Raw genomic sequence first — 21,850 nt, forward strand, 5'->3', positions numbered from 1 at the left:
TCTTGCACCCCTCTATCTTCTGGTAGGGCTGCGAGGAGTTGTTTAGAAGCTTTTGCCTTGTTTATCTTTAACTATAGCTTGTCATGTCATCTGAACTGAAAAACTATGATGAGTGCTAATTATGGTTTGTTTGAAACATGCTAAATTCAAACTGTTATGAATTTGGCTTGTTTAAAGAAACCATAAGTAAAATTCATCATTTGACATTAAATCATATATATATATTTCGAAGTCAGGAGTTAGTTGGTCATCCTTTTTTGACTGCCTTCCCCATTGATTGATTCTCATGAAGCATACTTCATTGGAAAGCTCTTGACACTCAGATTCCATAAATAACAACAGTTTTCATCACAACGCAAAATCAGAAGTTTATTTATGCCCATAAAGTTTTTTAAAAAAGAATTAGGCTATCTTCTATAACAATGTACTAAAAAGTTTTATTTTTAATATAAAAAATGTCAAGTATACAAACATAATTATCAAAATGAAATATGAACACAAAAAGCCTCTTTACACCTTTATAAAGGTGTAAAGAGGTGCAAGCCAAAGTACAATGATATGCCAGTAACATATGGCCTGTAAACAAATCATGAAGGATTAAGAAAGACCTACAGTAAAAAGTGACATAGTCAAAGTTTAGTTACTGCTCAGAAAGGAAGTCTCTAGATGTTAAATAGCATTTAAAAGTCTCTGTACCCCTATAGTTGAGTTAAACCTTTTGTTAGATTTGATTTTTCAAGGAAGTGAAAGCTTCCAGCCATCTTCCATGTATGCTGGAGGAGGTAAGGGAGAGTATGCAAACCTTGAGGCTTGCCTAGTCTCAATCATGTCTTGCAAAACAATGGATTAGTGTGAGGTCTAAATGCGGCCAATAGCTTGAATGCTGGTTTGATAGCATTCAGTTGATTTTGGAAGACATGTTTCTGCCCTAGATATTAATGCTTGGAGGCTATAGTTATGCAGGGAGTATCTGCAGATCTACATTATTGTGGACAGTTTGATAGTTAGCCATTGAAATCTACTATTTAGAAGTCTGATTTGGAATATTTTATTTCTGCTGCCAAGAAATAGGGCAGCACTGGAATCTCTATAATTAGCGTTGCTGCTTTAAATCTGTATAAATCTCTATACTGTTGCTCGGTTTTATCCTGGTTGTGTTTTTATTTTGTGCTTTGTTTTATACCTTGAATTGTATTTGAAGGTTTTAATTTTTGTGAACCGCTCAGAGGGTTTGGGCTTTTGGATGGTATAGAAATGCAATAAATAAATAAATAAAAATAATGAACACTTCCGAAACCTAGGAAAATAGTGCCTGGAATCTATTGCTTCATCTTTCCCCTCCCTAGCAAACAGAAAGTTTTTCTATCTGCATATTTGTGGGGCAGGATATTTTATTCTAGTCTTGTGACCTTGATGGTGCTTTTCAGAAAGTTCTGGGGTGGACATGCCATATGCATGATCAGAACACTGCATGCGGTGCTTTGTATATTGTTTTTGGAGAATCATGATCGCTTTAACACTAACATTTCTTTTTATCTTAGTTCTAGGTCTCGGTCCAGGACATACTCACGATCTCGCAGTAGAGATCGTGTCTATAATAGAGATTACCGCAGAGATTACAGAAATAATAGAGGAATGAGACGCCCATATGGCTACAGAGGAAGAGGTAGAGGATATTATCCAGGAGGCGGAGGTAGATATCACCGTGGAGGTTATCGACCAGTCTGGAATAGAAGACACTCTCGAAGCCCTAGACGGGGCCGCTCACGTTCCAGAAGTCCAAAGAGAAGGTCGGTCTCTTCCCAGAGATCACGGAGCAGATCTCGCCGATCCTACAGATCTTCCAGGTCTCCAAGATCCTCATCATCTCGGTCTTCATCTCCATACAGCAAATCTCCTGTTTCTTCCAAAAGACATGGGTCATCAGAAAAGCAAGCAAAGAAAACTGAGGCAGCTGCTTTGCAAGGCAGCCCATTAAAAAATAAATCACAAGAGGAAGAGAAAGGTGCATTTGAACATGACCCATCTGAGCCGCTAGATGATTTCAATAAATCAGCAGCAGCTTCAGGTGATATATGGCCTGGCCTTTCAGCATATGATAATAGTCCAAGGTCTCCTCATAGTCCTTCTATTGCCTCCCCACCTAGTCAGAGTTCTTCATGCTCTGATGCCCACTTACTCAGCACAGTTCACTCAGCAAAGGACACACCTCAGCACTCACATTCCATTCAGCATAGCCCTGAGAGGTCTGGTTCTGGTTCCCTTGGAAATGGTTCCAGTCGTTATAGCCCTTCCCAGAATAGTCCACTGCATCACATTCCTTCAAGGAGAAGCCCTGCAAAAGCGATTGCATCACAGAATGCTCCACGCGAGGAGACTCGCATGCGCTCATTTTATCCAGAAGCTGGGGATCAGGAAACTGCAAAGGGTGCAAAGTTTCTGAAACGGTAAGAACTATAACTATAAAAATAAAATTACTTGACTAGGTAATGAGCAGTGAGCACATTTCTATTGTCATGTGTGTTGTTTAGTAAAGTGTGCCTGAATTGTCAGCGTTGTAAAGTATAAGGACATATATTACTTCATTTTAAAAGTGTGTGTGTGTTTGTGTTAAGAATCCCGTTCTGAGAGTGATTATTTCCATATATTTTAGAGCTTTAATCTCTAAAATTTTAATAAAAAATGTTCTATCATACTTAAACATTAAAACCTTGTTGAGCAGTACAGCTGAAAAGTACTTTTCTCTTTGTCAAGGAACTATTACTGTGAATTACCAAGTTTTTCAAAAGTTCAAGATTGTATCTTGGCTTTATGGCAGTGCTGATTGAAGATGATGGGAGTTGTAGTCCAACTATCTGAAGCCACTAGGTTGAGGAAGGCTGCTTTAGGAGAACTTAGTTTGACCTGTCAAACTTAACTGGCTGCTTGACAAAGTAGGGTGCTGTGATATTTTCTAGATGACAAGGTTCTCACATTTGTTTATAATGTGTCTGCTGAAATATAACTGAAAATAGGAATTAACTATTGTGACTTGCTTCTTCTTTTTTTTTAAGTGGATCAGTCGGTAATCTGCCTAAACTGCTGTGTACACAATTCTCTTATCTTGTCCAATTACTGAAATGTTTTCTTCTCAAATATACTTAATTCTTTAAATAAAGACTGAAGAGTATGTTCACTAAGTGATGTATAATAGCAAGTAATGTGCAAATATAATAGAACATTGAAAATGAAATAGAATAGAAATCATGTACTTTTAACATCTAAAGGATAGAAAATCAGAATTTGGCCACTGGGTTACAATTTAGCGAATCCAGATTTTGAGCATGTTCCATCATAGCAATTTACCTAAGCAGTGTAAAGCTTTTTTTGTAAGCTAATGTTTAACATCATCTGCTCTTCTGAGAAAAAACGGGATACAGATTCAGATATTGCATTTCTGTTGCCTTAAATATCAAACTTAAAAATAGCTTGTAAAAAAGCATTTTATTTTTCCTATAAGATAAAAATTGGCATAAAAGTACTCAAATTTGTGTGAGAAATTGTTTAAAAGTTAAAAGAATTACTGTTTCTCTTAACATTTGAAATATTTTTATAAGCATGGTTAACATATAAAATTGCTATAATCACATACATGTATTTGTTTTGGTATTGAATTTTGTGGAGTTGCAGTGCTACAACATAAATACTATTGAACTGGAATGAAAGCAACTGGGGGTTATTCTCCTCTTTGCTATCCACAGGTACACAGATGAAGAGTCTAGAGTATACCTGCTTGATAGAAGTAATACTAGGGAGAAAGATGCTCAGAAAGAGAGAGGGTCAGAGAAGGGAAGGACAGAGGGAGAAAGAGAGTGGGATGATCAGGAAGCTTTGGAATATTATATGGATAAAGAGACTGGAAAACAAAAATTTAATGACTCTGATGGGGAAGACACAGAGGAGACGGAAGATTATAGACAGTTCAGAAAGTCTGTTCTGGCAGATCAGGGTAAGAGCTTTGCTGCATCTCACCGGAATGCTGAGGATGAAGGCTCCAAGTACAAATCTAAAATCTCTATGAAGGCAAATAGAGAAAATGAAGGATTTAGGGAAGATAAAAATTACAAGCTTAAGGAGACACCTAGCTATGTAGTGGAGAGGCCTAATGTGCCAAAAGATAAGCACAAGGAAGATGATAAAATTTCTGAGAGAATGATGAAGAAAGAAACCCAGTCACCTGAGCAGGTAAAGTCTGAGAAGCTCAAAGAACTCTTTGATTATAGTCCTCCCCTGCACAAGAATCTGGATGCAAGAGAGAAATCTACCTTCAGGGAGGAGAGCCCACTTAGGATCAAAATGATAGCCAGTGACTCCCATCGACCTGAAGTTAAACTTAAAATGGCACCTGTGCCACTTGATGATTCAAACAGGTAATTATCCTAATTTGTAATAGTTTTCCCTTATCCATGGTGGAGTTGCTTTTTCATAAACCTTTGTTTTCCTTTTTGTGTTATTTGCTTTAGACCTGCTTCCTTGACTAAAGACAGGCTGCTTGCTAGTACACTTGTCCATTCAGTCAAGAAGGAGCAAGAGTTCCGATCCATCTTTGACCACATTAAGCTACCACAGGCCAGCAAAAGCACATCAGAGTCATTTATTCAGCACATTGTGTCCTTAGTCCATCATGTCAAAGGTATGTCTTGAAGTACAATTGTATTGAAATGAATCTACTGAAAAACTCAATTCTTCTATTTTTCTGTAGATTTCTGTACATGTCTTCCTCTTGCAGTTCTCTTTCATAACATTATGTAGCATTCTAGGAAATAGATATATACATTTTCTTACATTTTTAACAGTTTTAGAGAATTTATAACATACGTTACGTACTTTTCTTCTCTTCTCCTAAGGAAAATAAGGGGGAACTGAGATGAGGTTAAAAGATGTGTGGGATGGGGAAACTCAAGAAGGGTTAATACAGATGGAGGTGCAGAGGGCGGAGTGTTATGGAGTGCAGAGATAAAAGAGGGTAACAGAAGTGGTGCTTTATAGATCCCAGTGGGTAGAAAAAAAGAGGAAGTAACTGAGAGATCGAGGTTCAGTTCTGTGGTGATCCATTGAGAAAGAAGAGAACATGCCATGAAGCACAGCGAAAGAGGGTTAGTAGAGAGGGCTAAAAGAAAGCACTGAGGTTAAATTGTAACACAGTGGCTAATGTAGTGGTGTGGCCTTGAGCTGGCAAAAATATCGAATTGATCCTCATCAGGATTTGAATTGTGCACGCCTGGCATGGGATGTTAACCTAGATATAGTTTCATGTATGTACATCTGGATTGTGGCTATAACTTTTAAAGATTTCATCTTGTCTACTCTTGAATGATTTTGGCTTGTTGCACTAAAAGCTGGCTTGCTACAGCAGAGAAATACAGCATAGCTCCTAGACCCTGGCCAGATCTACACCAAGCAGGATATAACCCTTTGAAAACAGTATATATAATGTGTCCTGGGCCCAAACAGTTGCCAAACCCATTATAAACAGTTATAAAGCAGTAGTGTAGATCCTGCCCCTTACTGTCTCATTCCAGTTAGTATTCTGTAGTTTTAAATTAATTATCTAATTCCATTAAGGTCATGGTGTAGCTTAGATCTGCAGGATGTTGATTAAATAGCCTTGCATTGGTGTAGCTAATGCAGTAGTAGCCTGATGTCCATTCCCTGCACCAGTGCAAGGAACTTAGGCCACCTAGTTATACCTGTGCAGGGCTTTGATAGCACCTAAAGGATGGAGGATGGACATGGGAGTGAGGTTAGTTGACATCCTGTCCACAATGCTAAGCTTAGGATCCTACACGGTACCTGTCCAGAAACGGGTGTCTCAGAACAATGCACAGCCGCAGTGGACTAAAAGTGTGCACACATCTCCACAACCAGACACTCTATTTGGGGTGGTGGTGTATGAAGAATGCACATTTGAATGTGTTAATTTTTCTGTGGAAAATTTTCCATTTTCTAAGTTTGATAGTAACAGTGAATGAATGCCAACTGCAAATAATATTAGACAATCTTGGCAGTTTCATAGTTGTAATGGAGGTTTTCTGTGATTATTTGTATCAGGAATGTGAAGAACACCTATATATCCTTGAAATACATATCTTAGTGTGAAATGAAATAATGGTGAAACTGAAACTGAAGGTGCCCCAACAACCTTAGTGAAATAGAGTTGAACTCTGTTTAAATATCTTGTACAATTCATGAGGTTGCTAAAATTTATTAGTGTGTCTACAGTTTTCAGTTTTATTCTAATTGTAAACAATGTAAGGGAAGTACATGCTATGGTTTTAAATTTTTACAAGTATTCAAGTGAAAAAGATATAACAGAATATTTAAATTACACTAATGTGCTTAAATTTTCCTCACAAATACTTCATGTCGAATACTTGGGATAAAAAATTAACAAGGGGTACTTCTTTTAGTTTTGTTTAATAAGTACAAGTAAAATAAACAGAATGGGTCTGTTTGCATGGGTTGTTTTACTTGCATAACCCACACTGACCAGGTTTGGCTAACATGACAAGCAATGGTGTATGCGCTGTGCAGCCTGCATTTTCAAAATAGCAGCCAACACCCATTGGAACCGACCATGGCTTACGTAAGCCACGATAATGATTGGAACCCAGTCAATGTGAAATACTTCACAAGAAGCTTTGGGCTTGCATGTTCCACCCCACCCCCGCATGGCCTGGAGGAGTAGTTTGGAAGTTTTGTCTTTTGGTTCAGCATTATATATCATGTTGTCTGAAGTGACAAATTATGGTTAATGCTAACTATGGTTAATTTCAAACAAGCTGACTCCAACTTTAAACCATGAATTATGAAGCTTGTTGAAACTAACCATAGTTAGTGTTAACCACAATTCCAGACAATATGGTCAACTAGTTTAAAGCAAAAGTGGAAGCATCCACAATTGTCCTCCATAGAGCAAGGAAGGAGAAAAGAGGAGAGTTGTGAGGTTGAGGCTCACTGGCTTGTGCGCATCTTGCTAAACCATGGATTAGTGTGACCATACAAATTCATCTAGTGCTATGGAAGTTCTATTGTTCTGTCACACATTTGAATCAAGCTGGGTTTGGAGGGGGAAGTTTTATAGTTAGCAGCCAAGAGTATATATGCTTTCTGCTGAATTTTGTAATATGCTGTTGTTGGCGAGATGTTATATATCAGTTTCAGTCATGGACTGATATTTTTTTCTGAAGTAATAAACTGTTAGGAATGAAACTTAAGTATCTGGCTTTCACCTGTTTGGATTATTTGTTCATCTGAGTATTAACTCCTCTGACTGGCAGGATCTCAGGCAGAGGTCTTTCATGTAATGTACTAGCTGATCTTTTTTTTTTAACAGGAGATGCCAGGGATAGAACCTGGGACCTTCTGCATACAAAGCATGTGCTCTGCAACTGAGCTATGTTCTCTCCCTTACCTGAACATTACAGATATGTGCAGATGTTTTATTAGTTCTTCCACCTTCTCATATTTCATAATTTGCTAGAGGGTCTGGCAAATCTACTTATTGGAAAGCACCATCTTTCAAGGCTAACAACTAATATTATTACCTGGTTTATGTTGCTTTTTCTTAAGGAACAGCTAGTTTTATTATAATTGGGATAAATGGTGAAGGATCCCATGAACATGGATAAGCTGATGGAAAATGTACAAATTAAATGGTGATATCCCTAACAGCCATGGAAAGTGGGACATAGTAATTTTCTAAAATTGGTATAAAGAAGTTTCTGAAATAGAGGTTAATTAATTTTCTTAACATTTCCTTACTGATGCCTTATTTCTCTCACTGTACTGGCTGCAAAGTTACAGCTGTTTCTCAAGAGGGGAGCAGACAATAGAGTTTTACTTACTTAAATAAAGGATTTATTTTGGCCAAGATAGAATGTTGAATTTCTGTATGTTAGGTATATAGGCTTGGATTCAGACTTTGCTCCTACCAGCAAGAACATCCCCATAGGTGTATGCATGTGTGAGGTGACTTTTTGTGATTCACTTTTCCCCTTGCATCCTCATAAAATATGTTCTGGGGGGTTGGGGACCCTCTGGGATGGGGGGGGGCTGCAGAAGGAGGAGGGAATCAATAAAAATTGCTCCCTTTCCACCTGCAGAATTTCTCCACAGGGTCAAAAGCTTTCCATGTACACTGAGAAGGCCTTTCATTTAGGGAAGGCTATGTTTGGATTCAACTTTAATTTTGTGGTGGTATGTCTGTAAACATGGTACAATATTCAGCTGAACCTCTGAACAGTGTAATTTGTGCCAAAAACCTGCAAACCATATTTTAGTAAGCTTTCTCTGCATGCGTGCGTGCATGCACACACACACACACACACACACACACACACACACACACACTGCCCCATCTAAGTTACTTGCCTTGAAAGGTGGGAATAGTAACTGGTTTTATACTACTCTTAGATAATTTTGCATTTCTTATTTACTAAGAATTAAAATTGATAAAAGGATTTACTAGGTTATGGAATCCCTGTTATTACATTACCTGAAGAAATAATTTAAATTGAATGTTTTCAGTGTGTATATAATATATAACCGATGACCAGATATCTAGCCATTTTAACTACTAGTCAGTGGCCAATTTATTGATACTTTTAAAGCATAATTTGCTTCCCACGAATTTGTAGATCATGTTTTGGTAAGGGTGTAGTAGTGATTTTACATTATTGGTGCAATGCAGTTAGACTGAACAGCTCTTCACTTACATAGAGCTGAAAATGCCCAGTGATGTTTTCTTTTTCATTGCAACTAGGTCCTGGAATGTGTTTTGAAATGGCAAAATCCATGTAACAAAAGTAAAATAGCTGTTGAAAGATAACAGATGCACAAACAGGCAAAGTTGAACCTTCTATCTTCCTGGCAAAAATGGCACAAAAACTGAGTTGCTAGCTCAAATTCCTGTGTTTGATGGAATTATGATTGAGGCACTACCCTTGTAGTGGCCATATCAAGTTTTAATGATTGGTTATGAGAGATGTGCTGGATGTTGGGCGGTAAGTTGATACAGATGTACATTGACCTGTTAAGCAGATAGCTTGCTTTATATGTAACATCTCATAGTCCCACATAATTTTCCACATTTTTCTATTTTACATTTAAATACATCTGTTGAACTGGTCTTTCAAATTGTAATGTGTTACTAATTTAATGGTCTTAGGTTAAAAGAGAAGAAACTTTAAATATGCTGACATCTTTGCCGAGGTGCCAGACATTTAAATATATCCAGCTGTTAGGGTCATAGTTCTGGTCTGAAAAGAAGATACTGTGTTTATTTTAAGAAATAACTTGTATAGCTTCATCCTATGTATCTTGGCTTGCAAATAAGTCCAACTAAGTTTAAGAGGGCTAATTCCAATACATGTGTGCATAGGATGGCAGCATTAATCAAGAATACAAAAGTCTAGATGAATCAAATATATTAAATACTGAACCAGCTCTCTTTCAAATTGTAATATTTCCCTCCACAACTATTAATCTTATAGTAATGTTTTCTCCTCCTGTGGATAAAACTCAAAGATGCTCAGAATAAACAACTTTCTCCCCCATTAGAAGTTACGATTCTTGAATTAATAGTGGTACTAGCAGTGAATATGTTTAAAGAAAACACTAAAATGCGATGATTGTCACTGTTGATATACACTGAAAAAGAAGTGGGGGAAATGTAACCTTTGTCTTGAATATTTTATGAACTCCTTTGTCTGTTCTACATCCTAGTTTGGTATGACATGTAGATGTATCTAAGTTAACTCGACAGTGTTTGTCTTCTGCAACCAACAGAACAGTATTTCAAGTCAGCTGGAATGACCCTAAGTGAGAGGTTCACTGCTTATCAGAAGGCTACTGAAGAACATAGCACCCGGCAAAAGAGTCCTGAAATACACAGGTGTAGTACTTGCCTAGCTAAAATGGATACCATTCACCAAATGATATATAACTTTTTAGTTATATATGTTTTTCACTTAACATGGAACAGGAATATAGCAGAGATTGAGTAGCACATTGGTTTTGGCACTTATTGAATTGTTAAAGTAAGTTATTAGTAGAAAATGTGTAAATCGATGTGCTTATGTTTGTGAAATGTTTATGTAGCCACTTTATTTTCATTCAGTTTAAAAGGTAATCATGTATATGGGGAAGGAAATTTTAAACTTTATGACCAGGATCCAATGACTGTGGAACTTTGACCCAGTTGGACTTTAGATATGTTTCTTCCATAGCAAACTGTAGGAAGTTACAAAAGTAGTTTGTGATATGGCACATTGGTCAGCTGTTCAAAGAGACTTGGGATTTCCACTAGGTTAGTGAAGCCCTTTCACAAGAGTCTAAGCAGGTCTTTGTTTCCTTGCTGAAATATTAAAAAATGTAAGTAAGGACATATGGGCCTTATCCTATATAGTTTAAGTGAATGATGAAGCCTAACAAACGAGCTACAGTTTTACTGGATACAATATTTTGCTCAATTTACACTGAATGATTTTTGCTGTGCATTGTTTTTTGTTTTAAATGTAAAAGGCATTTGAATATTCTAGTTTGAAATTTTCTCAACTGCATTTCTCAGTGAAGAAAATCTTGTGTTAGCAGGTTATCAGTTCTGCTATTTGTTGAAGTTCACTCTGTGTAGTTGTTGATATTTTGATTTGTATGCTATATATTTGGAGGTGCATGTTAACTTTTAAATGTCTTTGATTTTGGACTGCCCAATAGCACTTTTTCTTTTGTGTTTCCACTTGACAGATGAATTTTGGCAGCCATAATGATTACTTTTAAAAATCTTGCATTTAGGAGGATTGACATCTCTCCAAGTGCCCTGAGGAAGCATACCCGTTTAGCGGGAGAAGAAAGAGCCTTTAAAGAAGAAACTCAGAAAGTAGGTTCTGAATTGACATTTTTGTTTTGTTTCAGTTAAAAGCATCCAGTGCAATCGGAATACAAGTCCATATCTCAAAGGCATTTTTTTTAAAAAATGTTTTTATATTTTTATGCCTTAAGTAACGTTGAGTCTGATTTTGTTACAGTCATTTTTGAAGGATGCATTAGACCTATTTAGTGCAAACTGATTATATTATTCGATCAGTTCAGAACAAAAGGTTTAATGTATTCATTTCCCCCCAGAAAAATAGAAGACATTGAGCTGCATCAAATGGTGTTGATTTTGCCAATGGCAAAACAATGCCAATGGCGGGATAGATTTTTCCTTCCCCCCTTGCAGCCCCTTGTCGGATTGCGGGATGCTTCGAAGCAGATCTGGGATGCACAAGAATTTATTTATTTATTTATTACATTTCTATACCGCCCAATAGCCGGAGCTCTCTGGGCGGTTCACAAGAAGGGATGCAAAGAGAAACAGATGAAGGGGGAAATTGAATCCACCCCATTAATTATCAACATCCTTCATGGAATAACTGAATTAAGTATATCTTTAGACCCAGTAAAAGAGTTAAGAAATATTTTGGAATGTTGTTCACTTGGAAGTTTTTTTTCACATCTGTTTTATTTTTGCAGTAGTGAGCTTTTATCAGCTTTGTAGCTAACTTCAGGAAGTTTACTTTCCTTTAAGCAGCCTACTAAACATGTAAAAGTACTATTGGGAATAGGAGTATTTATTTATTGCATTTTTATACCGCCCAATAGCTGAAGTTCTCTAGGTGGTTTACAAAAATTAAAACCATAGAAACCATTCAAAATATAAAATGAACAGTATAAAAGCATAATATAAAATACAATATAAAAACACAACCAGGATAAAATCAAGCAGCAATGCAGAAATTAATACAGATTTAAAATACAGATTTAAAATAGCAAAGTTAAAATTAATTTGATAGACTGTTAAAATGCTGAGAAAATAAAAAGGCCTTCACCTGATGTCTAAAAGAGTATAGTGTAGGTGCTAGGCAAACCTCTTTAGGGAGCGCATTCTACAGTTGGGGTGCCACAACAGAGAAGGCCCTCCTTCTGGTAGCCACCTGCCTCACTTCCTTTGGCAGTGGCTCACGGAGAAGGACCCCTGAGAATATGGGAGGAGGCGTTCCTTCAGATAGCCAGGCCCCAAGGCGTTTAGAGCTTTGAATGTTAATACCAACACTTTGAATCGGGTCCAGACCTGGACTGGCAGCCAATGAAGCTGGAAAAGGACTGGCGTGATGTGGTCTTGTTGGCTAGTCCCTGTTAGTAAACGTGCTGCCCTGTTTTGTACCAGATGAAGTTTCCAGACTGTTTTCAAAGGCAGCCCCATGTATAACGCATTGCAGTAATCACTTGGATTGTTAGGTAACAAAAGAATCCTATGCATGTTTACTTGCAAGTAAGTTCCATTGTGTTCAATAGGTCTTACTTCCAGGAAAGTATCCATTGGATTGAAAACATTGGATTGAAAACATCCATTGGAATGCAAAAACTGTTGCTTTCTCTTAAGGGTTTTGGTAGTAAAATCTTGCACTGATACATTTCTGATCTAGGGAGATAAAAAATTAAAGTGTGATGCTGCTGATCTTCGACATGACATCGACCGTCGTAGAAAAGAACGAAGTAAAGAACGAGGAGACTCTAAAGGTTCCAGAGAATCCAGTGGATCAAGAAAGCAAGAGAAAATTCCAAAAGATTACAAGGATTATAAATCTTACAAAGATGACAGGTAAAAGCCTTAATTCCTGTAACTAGGTTTTTAGCTTCTAATTAGACTTTTGTAATTGTAAGCTTAATTGCTTTCAGTTTTCACTGTACAATCGAACATCTAAATTTAAACAATTAAAATTATTTGTTTTACAGCAAAAATGTATTTGTCTTTTACACGGCTTATGGTGGATGAGGACAAAAACTTTGGAATAGCAAGCTAACACTGAAAAAAAATGACAAATTAATCTGTCCTATTATCCAGGCTACATCAGGAGGTTGGACTTCAATGCAGTACATTTCTGTAAACAGTTTGTGTAAGAACTTTGGTTCGTTATGCTTGATTCCGCACTTTTTCAACTCATAACACCCAGATTATGAGCATTTTACTGAAGTATAGGCTTAATGTGTGTGTTTGTATATGTGTGTGTGTGTTTTAAGTGGGGGTTGGCAAGAGTTGTTTTTCGCAAGACAGACAGTGGGCTCAAAGAAACAGGTTAGTCTTTAAAAGCAACTTATTCAGTGTGTACTTCCAGCACTAATAAGAGTTACTTCAGGTATATCTGCCTTTTAGGTTTGGTATTAATATTATTTAAATATTGTCAAATCAATGCAAAATGTATTTGGTATGGGGGAAGTTGAATATGAAGATCATATTTATTATTTTCTTATTCTTCTACTTATGTAATCATGTATTTACTTGCACTTCTTGTTTGCTTTTTTACACTGATACCCACACAACTATTGCTGATTAGTTCCACACCTTGTGTCTATATAGTGAAAAGGGAATACCGATTTTTTACTTCTTGTTAAGATGTGAAAACCAGATAAAATAGTATCACTTTAGAAATGTTATCCCTTAGGGCTTTCCCCCTTCCGATTTTTCTTCCTTGACCATGGAAAAACATGCGTGTTTATATGCATATTCAATTAATTTTGCTAGCTAATTAGCTGTCCTTATTTAGTAACATTAGCTGATAATGAGCCATTAGCCGTTAAAAAATTATAGTGGAAGCTGGATGGTGTAATAATACTCCATATTAGTTTCAAACAAGAAGAGAGGATAGCTTCTAAGGGTACAGAAAATAAATTCTATGTATAGGATGCAATAGCAAACAGTATGGTTTCTTATTTTTCAGTAAACAAAAAAGAGACCAAGACCGTTCTCGATCTTCCTCAACTTCCTCCCCATCTTCCTCCTCATCCAGTTCCCGAGAAGACAAGGACTGCAAGAAAGAAAGAGATGAAGAGTTTAAACCCCATCACGAGCAAAAAGAATACCCAGGTTTTACAGGAGTTGGAAGACCTAGAGGCACATTTGTGAGTTTCCTCCATACTTTTCCTGATTTTTAAAAAAGTTTTTTGTAATTATCACCACTGATAATTGCAGTTGTTTTTATACATTCCAGGACCGCATGAGAACTCATTCAGAATCATTTCCTTCTGTGAATGTAAATTGCAATGTGTAAAAAATTCTGTCCCAACTCCATTTGGACAGAGATATATTAACAGTAAATTGGCATAAAAAAGTAAAAAAACCCAAAAAACTTGGCTTTAAAATAACAAAAACTTGCATAATTGTCTCATCATACTTGCAGTGTCTGCTGCTGTTATTTCTCCATTAACTTCTGCAGTGCTTGATAGTAATTATTTAGATCTTTTTAAAAAGCTGTTTGTGAATACTCACATTGTCTGTGTAAAAACACACAGAATTCCTGATCTGTAATCAAGCAGTAATCCGTAATCAACTATGCTGCTGTGTGCATTCCTCCTTTTTTTATGCTTCCTTTTGCACTAATTTATTCATATTTCTCTTTGTAGTTTATTTTTTATGGTTCTTTTTATAGAAACTTTGATTTCCTTTTCTGTATTTATAATCTTTAAAAATATCAACTGTGGCCCTGTTCAGACAACATGCTAAGCCATAATGGTTAAGTGTTTTGAGCTAACAATGATGGCTTAGTGTGTTGTTTGAACAACATTTTCCCTAACTGTGGTGGCTATATAACCACGTTTTAACCATGGTCACTAACCATTTGTTGCAAAAGGGTTAGCAGCCTTAACCATGGTGTTAACCATGGTAACACATGATTACAACACAGAACAATGAAATCTGGTGTTAAATGTTCAGTGGCAAATAAAGTTGGAGTGAAGTCTTCAGTTTACAGGACAGGCATGTGTTTACAGCTTAAAATGGTTAACTTACAATGCAATCCTATTACTCAGACGTCGGTCCCGTTGAGTTCAATGAACTTACTCCTAAGGAAGTGTGTATAGGAACTGCAGCCTTCTTACCTATATTGGGATATATCTCTTCATGGAGTAGCATACGCTTTAAATTTCCTGGGGAGTTCATGATGGAGAGAAGCAAGATAGATTTTCATTACCTGCATAACATTACAGGTACGATCTAACAAGGAATTAGTTTTACCCAGTCCAAACTCCACAAGAACGATGCTCGTTCTGTGTCATATAGTCACAGTTAAGTAATGTCCAGGGATAGCAAATGCCAAAGTTTTGAGGCCCCCAAAATTACAAAAATACAGATTTTGGCTTTCTGATTTCTTGCGCTTCAGTGCTTATGATTTAATTGTGTTTTAGGAATTAACTAGGATAATTCAAACCTTCATGTTGGACATCAAGAATTTATCAAGAATTCATTGGCTGGGCTAAAGTACTTTAGGGGATTTCATGATATTGGTTTGTTTGGATTTACAAACAACCAATATTTGTAAGATTGATATAGAAAGTTATACAAGTATAAACAATATAAAGGAGATATAATCTTCCAGTTCAGGAAACACGATACATAATGGGATAATGGGATATATAAAGCAACATACTGTAAAACCATCTAGGTTAATCCAGAAAAGTGGAATTGGGACTGAATATCATTGTGTTGTGTGGAATTAATTTTTTTAACTGCTGCTTGGTAGCAGATAAATATATTGGGGTAAAATGTGATAACTTGGAAGTTGTGCTAAAACTTTTGCTCTATGTTCTTCACATGATCTGAGTGCATTCTAACACAATGCCATGCATGTGTCCAAGTCTGCATTGCCTTGTGCAAATTGTCTATAGCGTTTTTTAAAAACAAAAAAATTAAGTACATATGTTTAAGAACAAACACTTCAGATATCTTGTTCACTTCAGCCTTTGCTTTCTGAAATCAATTGCTTGACCACATCCTGCCTCACCTCCTCTACACTGTGTTATAATATTTTAATCTTCTATTAGAGATCCAGTTTCCAAGATCTTCATTTGGAATCATAGTCCATATAGTGGCTTTGACTCAATATATAAATATCTAATGTTTTTGTACAGTCAACATTGGGCCATGCACTAGTCCCTGTTATAAGAAAGCCTGCATAAATGACAAAGAAGCAATAAATTAGACAGAACAATGGATATTGCCTTGCCAGCAATTAGAAATGGGTTTCAGGATTGTGTTTAAAATACTACTTAAGTTACAATTATTTAAAAGTATTATATTTTCCTGTTAAGTCTCTGTGTCTACTTCAGTTAAAATACAGTACATTTCCTGGTCTTTCCTTTCCTCCTTGCTTTTTCTGTTGTATATTCTGTTGACCACCAGACCCATTGTTATTGTTTATTGCAAATATGCAACAGACAACAGTAACTCATAAACACTTGTGTTTCATTTCTCCATTCCTCAAATCTAGTCCTTTTTAGCTGTACTTTGAAGAGGACTGGAGAAATCAGCAAATGTTATTGGATTGGATTCAGTATTTTATTCCACCGGCTGGAGCATCCCTGAGTGGAGTTCCATTCAGAACATTCCCATTCTTGGAAAGTGATGGGGAAGAGATTCCCACCTCCTTCTGCAGCCCCAAGCACCTCTTCCCCCATTGTTACAAAAGTCCCCAAACCTGGGGAAAGAGGAAGTGGCAAAGATTACCTCCTCCCCCATTCAGCCAGTGGAAAAATTCCGCTTCATCAAAAGTCTCCTGCAAACGGAAGGAACTCTTTTATCCACAGGAGGCCTTTGCTGAACCCAGCCCTCTATTTTCTGTAGATTACTAGAAATCTGAATTTTCTCATCTTCATATACTACTTTTTGAAAGTGTCTGCCTTAGGTAATCCGGTTTTCCTCTCATATACATAAATTCTCTTCTGCGAGACTGAATGCCATTACTTTAAAGTGGCTGTAAACTTTTGCACATTAATGCTTAAGCCACTTCAGTTGTGGGTGGTGACAGCCGAAGAATAGCAAAGCATTTTAGTTAATGTATTAGGAATTTTCTCATTTGCTTTTAAATATATAATTTATTAAATACATAATTCCTTTGGTTAATCAGTTTCGAATTAGGGGCAGAGGAAGAGCCAGAGGCGTGTTTGCTGGAACAAATACTGGTCCCAGCAACTCAAACCCTACTTTTCAAAAGAGACCGAAGGAGGAGGAATGGGATCCTGAATATACCCCAAAAAGCAAGAAATACTTCTTGGTGGGTGCTATATTGTTATGCATGCATCTTTTCTCAAAGCTTGTCTTTATAAGCAAATTTTATGGAGGCAATATCTAAAGCTACTTCTGTCATTTCAAGAATCTTAGCAGCACCTTATAAAGTGAGCATCAGAACTTGTGCTTCGTTCTACATCCAGAAACTGTTAGGAAATGATTTGCTTTAGAAGTGGTAGGCAACCTGGTGCCCTCCAGATGTTTTGTATGACAGCTTCCATAATCCCTGGATTGACCATGCTGACTGCAGCTGACGGAAATTGTAGTCAAAAACATCTGGAGAGTTCCAAGTTGCTTATCCTCTTAGGAAGGGAAGAATACTTATCATATCTAGCTTGTATAGGCTACAGTATACAATTTTATAATTTCTTATCTAGCAAATTTCAATCTAATATCTGTAAGTTTGAGGGTTTTGACTTTCCTCAGAGCTGTGAGAAGGACAAGTAGTAATAATCCCATTGCTTTTTGTTGAATAGTGGGATTAAAAAAAGAAGAAGCTATCCTGTTCATATATTTTGTGTAATGCCAGTTGTCACTTTGAAATGCTGTTTTACTGGTCAATGTAGTTGTCATTCTTTAGAAGTAAGTAAATGTTGATCAAGTTTAATAAGAAGAAACAGAATTTTTTGAACCTTTCATTGCACTCCACCTTCCCAGCCATCACTGCCACCGTTCTTGCAAGGGCTGAACCAGGCCACCTTTTGAAATCTGGTTCGGCCTCCAGGCCCCGAAGAAGTAAAAACAACCCAACCCCTAAAATCTGTGTAGAGGATAAGGTTGGTTGAGAAGGGAGGCAATACTTTGCATTGACTTGTTCTTTCCTGCACTTCTCCCCAACCCACTTCTAGTTTTTTGGGGTGGGGAGAAGAAGTATCCTTCACCATAACCCTAGAGTAGCTTTCATGAAGTGGAAGATGAGGTGTTGCTGCTTCCCACCACACACAGCCCTTGTCATTGTTAGCTTGGACATCCAATGTCAGAAAGTGGGCAGACTTATTCCCCTCCCCCACCCTGCCTGCAAGGTTGTCCCCAAATGAAGCACTTTTCCCATAAGAAAAGCCAATCTTTATATATAAGAAAGTAAAGGCATGCAGTCAAGGACACCACTGCGGTCCTGTCCTCTACCATGATGATCCCAATGTTTGGAGTAAAAATTAGGCTTTGCTATTCACTGTATTTGCACTGAGAACAAAGCCAGAACATATCTGTGTAGCAGTGCCTGCGCTGGGTTCTCTTTCTTGGTCTGGCTAGAGTATGGCAAAGTTGGGAACTGGCACAAATGTGTAAGCTATAAATCTTTTCGATTATTCACTTGCCAAATTTGCTTAGAAGAAAATCAAAGAAAAAATATATAATGCAAGTGGTACATGGAGTAAAATGATGTGTATCAGCCAGCCATGATACTTTATTCCATTCCTCTTCCCACCTAATTTTCCATTCCCTCACCCACCCATCCCCAACAGCCAGTCAGCATTCTGGCTGTTCTGAAGGGTTCTTCCCTTAGGGTTTTTCAGAATATTTCTGTACTTCTAAGATAACTTTACTCAACCTGTTGCCCTCCAGATATTTTGGACTTCACATTAGTCCCAGCCAGCATGGCTGATGGTCAGGCATGCTGAGAATTGACATTCAATACATCTCGAGGGCCCCAAATTTGGAGAGGTGGTTCTAGAACGTTGACATTCCGCCAAGTCTTCTGATTCCTCCCTCTTGTGCATGGATGGTGTTGTTTTTGTTACATAAGCACAGCACTTATGCCTGAATGTCAGGACTAGCAGGTGTGATATGGTTGGCATGTTTAGTTTCCTTTAAGTTTTCATGTTGCAAGATCTGCCAAGTGACTTTTCAGAAAATAGAATCTTAAATAGAATATTACTCATTTATTTCAATCAATCTATTTTTTACTGTTTCATCCAGCACATTTTTTATATTTCATAAACTGGGAACCAGTAAACCAGGAGATGTAAGGAAGATAAATTATATTGAACCAGACAAGGGCGGCTTTAGAAGTCTGTATAAAGAAGGATTAAGATACATGGCTTTGCATCTAGATATTTCAGCTCTGTCCCATCAAATCAATGGTTCTTTAAAGTAGGACATTAAGCTCAGTGGTAGAGCATGTGCTTTATGTACATAAAGTTCTACATTTAATCCCTGACTTCTCTAGTTAATCAGTCTCTAGTAGCATGGATAGGAAAGACCTCTGCCTTAACCCTTTGGATTGGAGAGCCTAGGCCAACCAAGTACTGGGCTAGATTGATCAGTTGTCTAACTTGGTATAAGGCATCTTCATATGTTTAAATATGGCAGAATATTAAAAACAATGATTCAACTACTGTTATCAGATAGGCATAGGAGGTACTTTGAGACTCATTAAAAACATCTCCCAATGCAGTATGTTAGACTCTTCATTTTCTTTGTTTAATCCATGTTTACTCTAGCATGACGACAGAGATGATGGTGTAGATTACTGGGCTAAAAGAGGAAGAGGCCGTGGCATTTTCCAGCGTGGCAGAGGAAGATTCAACTTCAAAAAATCAGGTAGCAGTCCAAAGTGGACGCATGACAAATACCAAGGGGATGGGCTTGTAGAAGATGAAGAAGAAACCATTGAAAGTGAAGACAAGGAGAGACGCAAAGACGAAAAGGTACATATTCTTGGTTGATCTTTTTTAAATAATATTTTCTTACGTATTGTTAGTTAAATTTTAAATAGCTTAAAATATTGTAATGTAATAGTGCAAATATTTACATCTTCTCTTGTACAGGAATAATTAATTAGAAGACCAGTTCCAGCTGAAAAGCTATGCGCCGTGTACACAGCATTTTTAATATGACTTGTCGTCAAATGAATGTAAGCATTTTACTTAAATTTTACTGTTGGAGAGTAGTTTAGTTTTGGTTTTGTTTCTGTTTTTGTTTTAATACTTTCGCAGTCTCACTATAGTAATTGTTGATGATTCTACAAAAGCAAATAGAAAAAGTATAATGCTATTTGTTATGATCAACTTTTTAAACTTTACTGTTATAAGCAGTGTAACTTTGCTTTCTCCAAAAGATATGGTCAAAACCCTGAGAGTTGTACTTCATTGCCCCTTCCACAGCTGTGTTTTATTCTGAAGTAAGCCTTAGGTCTGCACATTTAAATCTTGAGACAGCATTTTAAAATAAATCTGTACTAAATCTCAATCCTATGCTGGAGTTAGTATTTTCCTGAAGTTTTTGTTTGTGTGGCTTATGTTTAAATTGTAGTGTAATATTACTTGGTCTGATTTGGGGTGGACTGCTGATGCTTTGTTTAATTCAGCCACCTAATTAATCGTGTCAACATGTGAACAGGTCTGCAAGATTAATGTTTTGCAGTCTGTTTTCACAAAACTTACTCTTGATCAGGTTTGAGAACTAGAGTAATTTGCTACCTTTATATCCCATTTTCTGAAGAATGAGTAAGTAGGAGGTTATAGAAATCAGTGTTGGGATCTTATTAATTCTTTCATACATTCACATTTCTAGAACACGATGGGAGTTCTCTTCTGAACAGATCTAGATCTGACAAGTAGAGCTGTAGCTTAACAGGTGCTACGTTTCTCCGTCCACATACCCTTACTCCTAATGGGGAAATGCCTCAACTGTTTGTGCAACAGCACTAAAAGTAGCTTGACCTTCTGCACACTCTTTTCTTACAAGAAGACTTGTCCTACATTCCAAACCTTTAGGCGTACGACAAAAAGAGGTAAATTGTAGTGAAAAGTTACCTTTAATACAAGCATGTTTCAGTGTGTTGTTTCAGAGTTTACATGCATAATAAACATAGTCTTATGTAAAACACTAGATGCTATCCATTTATAACATTTAAGCAGCTTGTATAACAAGTGTGAAATGACATTACTACTGCAGGAACATTAAGGAAGACTCATTGACATCTGGTGAAAGTGTCGGCCAGGATACTCATGGCAATATTGCTCCAGCTACCAATTGTATCAATCTTTTTCCCCAGTTTGTAAAATAGTCTCTTCTGTGGGTTTTCTTCAGATAAATAACTTTACCAGTGGGATCTCTCCGTGATGTTTTCGGTCTTCAATGGAATAAAGATGTGAAAATTCTAAAAGGACATGAGACTGTTATTACAGATCCAAAGCATGTCACAGAAACATTGTTATAGACATATATTTAATTTTAGGCTATAAAGATTTTAGGAAGTTTGACAATTTTGACAAAATACCACTTGCATTTTGATATTTAAAAACAATGTATTGCAAGAATCACTTGGATCAAACCCATTCTGAGTAAGTTTAAAAACTGAAGACTTTTAGTCCTGAAATACAAAATGGTGCGATTTCAAGAGCAAGTTCTTAGTATGCAATAGTGACATTATTCATTTTGATAGTCTGTGAGGGTACGGGGTGGAGGATGGGCAGGGAAGAACTATTTTACGCTAAATCAAATCATTGGTTCAGTAATGTCTACCCCATCAGCCAACAGCTTTCCAATGATCTGGGATAGCATCTTTCTTAGTCCTGTTGTCATGTAGTGGACAGAAAGACTCCTATATGCACAAAACATTGTATTCTACCACAAAGCTATGGTACCTCCTTCATTATCATAATGACAATTTGTGAAGTACATCAGTATTTAGCAATAATTGTTCAGTGTTTGTAGGCAAAACTATAATATAAAAAGATTATGATCCATATCATGAAAGCTAGTGGC

The 21,850-nt window shown here is 36.9% G+C and overlaps 1 protein-coding gene across 10 annotated transcripts in view; it reads left to right on the plus strand.

Moving 5' to 3' along the window:
• Positions 1–21,248, plus strand: part of BCLAF1 (BCL2 associated transcription factor 1) — a 30,035-nt gene extending 8,787 nt beyond the window's left edge. For 6 of the 10 annotated variants that reach the window (XM_063124627.1, XM_063124630.1, XM_063124625.1 and 3 more), the window contains 10 exons: positions 1,542–2,447; positions 3,741–4,409; positions 4,503–4,672; positions 9,829–9,934; positions 10,834–10,918; positions 12,507–12,682; positions 13,800–13,980; positions 16,980–17,126; positions 19,582–19,788; positions 19,909–21,248. In XM_063124627.1, coding sequence (XP_062980697.1) covers positions 1,542–2,447; positions 3,741–4,409; positions 4,503–4,672; positions 9,829–9,934; positions 10,834–10,918; positions 12,507–12,682; positions 13,800–13,980; positions 16,980–17,126; positions 19,582–19,788; positions 19,909–19,914 — 2,653 coding nt within the window. In that variant the 3' untranslated portion in view covers positions 19,915–21,248. Of the gene's footprint in view, positions 1–1,541; positions 2,448–3,740; positions 4,410–4,502; positions 4,673–9,828; positions 9,935–10,833; positions 10,919–12,506; positions 12,683–12,816; positions 12,939–13,799; positions 13,981–16,979; positions 17,127–19,581; positions 19,789–19,908 lie in introns of those variants that run through there. The other 4 variants (XR_010025378.1, XM_063124631.1, XM_063124632.1 and 1 more) reach the window with 4 other exon arrangements.
• The last annotated feature ends 602 nt before the right edge of the window (positions 21,249–21,850 follow it).

The sequence above is a fragment of the Elgaria multicarinata genome, chromosome 4 (assembly GCF_023053635.1).
Source record: "Elgaria multicarinata webbii isolate HBS135686 ecotype San Diego chromosome 4, rElgMul1.1.pri, whole genome shotgun sequence".
NCBI lineage: Eukaryota > Metazoa > Chordata > Lepidosauria > Squamata > Anguidae > Elgaria > Elgaria multicarinata.